We start from the raw sequence: 7,455 nt of genomic DNA on the forward strand, positions 1-7,455 counted from the left end.
TTGTGTGATTTTTTCCAAAGAGTCGAAAAAAGGCTTTTTTAGCCACCGCACGCATCGCAAAATAAAGTTATGGCCGTTTTTTAGATTTGTTATTTATTTCTGATCAACAGATCTCATATTGATCCAAATGATGACTTAAAATTAAAATAAAACAAAACACTTGGGTTTAACTACGAGGTTCTCAACGCACTTATAACTTTTCTTCCTTGTGAAGAATCACACAAGATGGGTCTATTTTTGTTCAAAATTTTCCAGTCCAAATCAGCGTTTTTCTAGATTGTTCAAAAGGGGATGAGGGGTCAAAAAGGCGATTGCATAACTCGACACTATTCGATAAAATTAAACCAAATTAGCCACGGAAGGGTATTAGGGTACTAAGCTTCTATCTATGTTTGTTGTGTTGCCAAATCTACAGTTTGGTGATTTTTGTGATTTTGCAAATAATTAGCTAAAGATTGCAAACAAACGCAGTGAGTTGAGGATAACAAATAAAAAAAAACACTTCTTTCTGGTAGGATCGCAGTGACTTTGGGAAGGTTGCGAGTTAAGAGGACTGAATCAAAAAAAAAAAAAAAAAAAAACGAGATGATAGGACCGCAGTATGAAAAAGGTTGCGTGTTGGGAGGACCGCAGTATAAAAGAAATTTGCGAGTTGGGAGGACCGCAAAACAGAAAAGGCTGTGTATTGGGAGGAAAGCAAGTTTTTAAAAAAGCTTGCGAGTTGGGAGGACCATAACAGAGGCAAGCAACTTTGTATTTAACCAATGGAAAATACAGGAATATTATCGTTTGCTGGATTCCACGCCACAACGAGAAATATTAATACACAAATGATTGATCTCGCATAGAGTTAAAAATAGAACATCGTGAGAAACTTTGACAATCAGAATATGGAAGGTAACGGGACAATCAATATAGTGATCAGTTAAAAGTGTTAGGCACAAGGCACTCTAAAGAAAAAAAAACTGAGATGAAAGTGATAGGGATGGAAACGATATAATCTCTTTTAACTGTAACAAAGATGAAATTGGTGTAACGGCACGGAGGAAAATCTCTAGATAAAGGATGATACGGTCAAAATTTGGTCAAGAGAAAACGCGTGAAAATCGATGAAATCGTTTATTAAAAAAATCAAATTAAATTTCTTTTTCAAGTTTAATTAGTATAAAATTCAGGAAAAATATTCATTTAGGCTTCCGCTTTTCCAAATCCGAATTGCCAGGCCTTACGCTTAACCCCTGCCATCAGATTTTGTACAGCCACCTTGTCCACCTTCTTCGCCGCAGAAAGCCATGTTTGCCTTGAACTACTGCTCGTCCTTAGCAGTTTTTTTGGTCTTCTTTAGGTTTCGCTTGACAATAGCCCAGTATTTCTCAACTGGGCGGAGCTCTGGCGTGTTGGGAGGGTTCTTGTCCTTGGGAGCCACCTGCACGTTGTTGGCGGCGTACCACTCCATGGCCTTTTTACCGTAACGGCAAGATGCGGCGTAGGTTTCGTCGTCCATTACCACGCAACAAATTCTTTTGCTCATTGTGGCGCTCCTAGAGGACGGATTTGGAAACTTTTTTCACCCACGTGTCGGGAAATTCATTACCTTTCACCATGTATTTATGTCATAACACCAAACGATAGCATTTTGTAAACAACCGCCATGGAAGCCGAACGGAGAGATCAAATTGTGCACAGTTTTCTTGAAAATCCATTGTTGTCGGCATCGAAGCTAGCTAAACAGCTTAAAATGCCCAGAAATACCGTATGGCGTGTTATCAAGCAGTACAAGGAAACATTGACGACGGCTCGGAAGCCGCATTCGAAGCGTCGGAGTGGAACTGTCGACCGGAAACTGCGTGGGAAAGTCATCAAGGCCGTCAAGAGGAATCCCAATCTTTCAGACCGCGATTTGGCCAATAAGTTCCAGGCCGCTCACAGTACGGTGCGACGAATTCGTCTCCGGGAAGGAATAAGGTCATTTCGAGCCAGCAAACAGCCAAATCGGACGCTGAAGCAGAACAATGTGGCCAGAATCCGTGCTCGAAAGCTGTACGACCAAGTGCTGACCAAGTTCGACGGATGTATTCTGATGGACGATGAGACCTACGTGAAGGCGGACTTTGGGCAAATCCCAGGTCAAAAATTTTATTTGGCGACGGCTCGGGGGGATGTACCTGCAAAATTTAAGTTCGTGTTTGCGGATAAGGCGGCATCCATGAATTACGTAACGCAAAAATTGCACTTTTTTGACCCCCTCCCCCCGTATGTCACAAATTGTAACGCTTCGACGTACCCCCCTATGAAAATTACGTAACGCTGATAATGACCCCCCCCATCATCTTCTCATGATTTTGAGTACTGATTTTCGAAGGTAAAAAAATATTTCAACATAAATTTTTAAACGTTCTTAAAAACGGAATTAATATCGATCTATCCAAATCGCTTCTTAGTACGCATTGATGATAACTCTCTCATAAAATAAATTGATTATCTTGTTATGAGTTGCTCTTTGCTTGTAAACTTATGATCTACCTTGTTTACTTTAAATTGTTCAAGAAGCCTAACTTGTTAAGCGAAATATATTCCACTAAGTAATATTCGTCACAAGAATCAAAATTGCATATTTTGAATAAATTGAGAAAAAATAGTAAAATTTACGTCTTAAGGTTGAATTGAGTTTTAGGGGGTAAATGTACCTAAATGTAGGATTTTTTTCAACGGTTATTTCACGGATATTTAATACACCTTTCAAGAAGTCTATTTAAGAATCTTTAAAGAAGAAAGATTACAAATCAGTTTCAATCACGTTGAAGCTTACAAATTTTAAACTGATTTTGGTTTGCATATCATTCTGCCAAAATTGCATGACATAAAATCGTTACGTAACGATGAGCATACCTCCCCCCTCCCCTATGTCACAATTCGTAACGTTCGAGCTAACCCCCTCCCTCCCTAGGAGCGTTACGTAATTTATGGATGTCCCCTAAATTCGCCCGCAAGTACATGATTTGGCAGGGGATATGCAGTTGTGGACAGAAAACCAAAGTCTTTCTCACTGACAAGACAATGACATCAGAAGTCTACAAAAAAGGATGCCTACAGAAACGGATTCTGCCGTTTATTCGTGCCCACGACCGTCCAGTAATGTTTTGGCCGGACCTCGCAAGCTGCCATTACAGCAAAACGGTTATGGAATGGTACGCAACGAACGGGGTCAGCGTAATACCGAAGGACCTCAACCAGTGTTCCGAATATCAATCAAAATAAACACTCAGGATACGATTCTTATTTGAAACATTCTGACTGTATAATAGGAATGCGCCTTTCGCAACTGCTTCGCCCGACTGGTATGCAATCTCGATCAGCGCTTCACTCAGCAATGCCAACCGAGTCGCATCTTTCAGAATTATTGGTTTTGCAACTATCGCATATCGGAGATGAGTGAGATACAAACTGATTCATTCTGAATGTCTCTCACTCAGTATTCGCCTGGTTTTTTTGAAATTGAAAACACGGCGGAAGTGAACATCTTTCCCTCACAAACACAACTACAATTTGATTTTATTCTTACTGGAGCAAAAAAACGCTTTAAAATCAAATAAATTTATTAATTTACTATGTTTAAAATCAAACAACATTTCCTTATGATCGGTTGCAAGTATCACTCACTCAATGACTGATACATTCACTCCTGATCCTAGACCAACATGATTCGCAGTATGCATCGCTCATTGGTGAGATTCCAATTTGATGATCGTGCTGCACTGTTTCGACAACAAGCATCGTGCGAAGTGATCTGTATTTTAGCGATGAATAGAACGAACGATGATCGGATAGGTCCAGTAGCAATCAATAACAAAACCCGATCGCTGTACGTTCAGTCACGAAGTGCAATCAGGAACATTCTTTGGAAATGAGTGATATTCGGAACACTGACCTCAACCCCCCAAACTGCCCCCAGTTCCGGCCGATAGAGAAATACTGGGCAATCACGAAGCGGAGGCCTAATGCAAAGGGAAAACTTGTTAGGAACATGACTCAAATGAAGAACTGGTGGAATCAAATCGCCAAAACGGTGGACGAAAAGGGTGTGTGCCGCCTAATGTGCCGTATTACGGGAAAAGTACGAGAATTTCTTCGAAACAGCAATGAATATTTTTTTTTAATTTTTTTTATGAAAGAGTAAAGAAAATGCTACATTTGTATGAAAAACAAATTATGAATTCGTTAATAAATGACTGAACTACACGCAATTGTTTGTGTTCCAATATTAAATGAAGCAGACTTTAAATATGGTTGTTTGGTTCTGACTGACGCCTGCGTTGTACCTACACCTCAAGTGCACACTATTGAGTCTCCAATGAGGGAGATTCCTCTACTTACCCTGAGAGAATGTGGGTATGCATTCATTCGTCCATTGACGTTCCACATACCCTCCTTTTTCAGGACGTACCTAGTCAGGAGGAAGGCAGTTTTTTACTCATATTTTATTCGGCATAACTCGAAAACTTATCAAACTAATGGAGCCAAATGTCACGTGGCACGTACCGTCATTTAGATACATACTGTGCGATATGGGATTTAAACAGAAGGTGGTCCTGTTATATAACTGACATAAATATCAGAACGCAGCCACTGTGATGGTTCTCACGCATACAATCTCACACAGCAAACCATAGTTGCTGCCGCATTGTATTCATCGAACAAGACGCCATTGTACATCGGATCGTAACGAAGCTTACACGCATCAGGTGAGTAGGGACAACCAGCTAAGAACCATCGGGCGATTCCGGGACGCAGAACCCAGAACACCCACAATGGCGATCCTGCTAGGCTCTGGCCTAAACAACCAGAAAATTCGGAATCGCCCGGTGGCCCGCGATAACCAAAAAAGTTATGAAGTGAAAAGTTATGTTGAGCTAGATAGTGTAAAACCATACGTGAAAAAATGGCGTAACCAGAAATACAGACCAAAGCTTTTTGCTCTAGTTGCTGTGTCATGGACTGATCCTTAAAAGTTATATTTGGAAACGTGCATGCGGCTTGGAATAGTCGGTATTTTAGTTCAACGAATTCGTGTTTGAAGAAAATTGCACATCAATTCTTCTACCAAAATTAATTATCAACATGGCCTCCACAGGAACATTTCACTTTAGTGTATTTTTGATTATTAAACTGGAAAAAAATGAATAAACCTTTTTGTCTATTTCATAACAAATTTTGATTTTAAAATTGTTGCACGATGAAACAAAGAACCATTATAAAATGTTACTGTGATGATACGATGCGTAGGGAAAATTTTCGGCGTAACACAGCACGCAAGAATAGACGACATTTTTTTTTCCCTCAACGCGGCTTAGCACAGCACGCAAGAGTGGGACAGAGAACTAGTATTTTTACTTGTTACCAAATATTGCGGCTTTGCACAGCACGCAGGAATGAAGCGGAAAATTGTTCCCTTAAAGCGGCTTTGCACAGAACGCTAGAGTGAGACAGAAAATCATTTGCATTTGCGGCTCGGCACAGCTTGCAACACCGAACAATACATGCTTTGCGGCTTTGCACAGCTAGCACTACTGATTGAGAATTTGATAATAGCGGCTTTGCACAGCTAGCACTTCTGATTGAGAATCTAATATTAGCGGCTTGGAACAGCTAGCAGGCTTAGATGATGCCATCTGGAAGCTTATGAGAATGAATAACCGGCTTTGCACAGCTGGAAGCCTTATGCAAGACAATTCTGCAAATACTTATCGTTACAATTGAAATTGAAATGTTGGTTAGATGATTTCCCAAAGTTGTTCTCAATCCAAAAGAATGAGAAAAATAAACGTTCCTTTTTATTTCGACAGACATAAACATGACCAGTCCGGGAAAATACGTGAGAGCGCCTCTCTACGTGGATTCCGATTCCGAAGAGAATTTTGAGGAAAGCTTGAGTACAGCTGCATTCGAAGACACCGAGTCCGAAACCGATGATGTTGTTCAAATACCTAAGCCGATAACGAAGAGCCCGGAGAAAAGTGAAACTATGAAGAGGATGGACCATTTCGCTTCACTGCTACAAGCTCTTATAGAAAAAGATCGAAAAGAAACCACATCGGCCGATGAGGAGAACGACCAGAATTGGGGATATGGACCAGACGAATCTTGCACACCAGTTGAAGAAAATTCGAACTCATTCATTCGATGGGACATGATCCCATCTTTCCCGAAGGATGTTCCATCCAATAAGCTATGGGAATCTTGGCAAAACTTTCTTGAGAATTTCGAGATATACGCCTCTCTTTCGAAATCGAGTGATCCGATGCAACGAACTAAATTACTTTACCTAGCTATGGGAAGTAACCTACAAGGGATCGTCAAAGCAGCAAGGCTCAAACCATCTCTCAAAGACCCCCGTTGCTACTCAACGTTCGTGAAAAATGTGGATGCCCATTTGAGATCGATGACCGATACCGCTGCGGAGCATGAGGCGTTTTCTCTCATGCGGCAGGAACCAAACGAATCAGCCGTTATCTTTCATTCAAGGCTGACCGCTAAAGTAAGGTTGTGCGGCTACAGTCGCAGGGACGAGGACCGTTTTATTCGTGCACAACTAGTAAAAGGAATGTCGAACCGCGACTTAGCAAAAGAAGCGCGAACACATGACTATAGTACAAATCAAATTGTACAGATGGCCACAAAAAGCGAGGTTTATGACGCCGAGAATGCACGTGCAGCTCCAAGTGCATTAGCAGTCGACAAGAAACCTTGGGAGCACAGACAATCAAACTATCGCAGGGAAAATCCACCACAGAATGTGGTCAAACGCAAGTACCATCAGGACCGTCGTCAGGGAAATGGCTCAGATGACGAACTGAACCGTAAACATCGTAAAGGGACCCCTCGCGATTACCAGAAGGGCCGCAGGTCACGTTGCTGGCGATGCGATTACGTTCACCGGGGTACCACATGCCCAGCTAAACATCGCCCATGCATTAGATGCGGGAAAAATGGACATTTCATTGCAACTTGTAAGGAAAACAAGGTTCACAGCATCGACGAAGTGGAAAAAAATACCATCATTGAAAAAACTGAAAGTGACCAGGTACAGTTTTAAAATTTATTTCAAATAATAAAATATTTTACCTAAGAATTGTTGTCTTTATTTGCTGATGAGTTACATAGTAGTTTTCTTCCTTACAGTATACAAACGCAATCACTATTCAGGACGCGTTAGTTAATTGTCGTCTTGGCTCCTCAAGCCCAATAAGTTTTCTTGTGGACTCAGGATCGGACGTTAACATTATAGGCGGAAGGGACTGGAAGTGCCTCCAGGACGAACTCCGATGTGGACTTGCAAAGGTGGATAAAATAGATAACCTCCTCACTTCAGAGCTTCGAGCATACGCAGCCCCGAATCCCATGATAATAGAAAGTGCATTCAGAGCTTGCGTCGAAGTCATTGGGGCTGTCAAACCA

At 41.3% G+C, this 7,455-nt stretch overlaps 1 protein-coding gene across 1 annotated transcript; it reads left to right on the top strand.

The window, feature by feature from the left end:
* Positions 1–4,730: 4,730 nt before the first annotated feature.
* On the top strand, positions 4,731–7,093 carry LOC129743111 (uncharacterized). The gene is made up of 2 exons (XM_055735071.1): positions 4,731–4,742; positions 5,844–7,093. Exon 2 carries the CDS (start codon positions 5,852–5,854, stop codon positions 7,091–7,093), a length of 1,242 nt encoding a protein of 413 aa, XP_055591046.1. The 5' UTR covers positions 4,731–4,742; positions 5,844–5,851.
* Positions 7,094–7,455: the final 362 nt, after the last annotated feature.

Source organism: Uranotaenia lowii, chromosome 2 (assembly GCF_029784155.1).
Source record: "Uranotaenia lowii strain MFRU-FL chromosome 2, ASM2978415v1, whole genome shotgun sequence".
NCBI lineage: Eukaryota > Metazoa > Arthropoda > Insecta > Diptera > Culicidae > Uranotaenia > Uranotaenia lowii.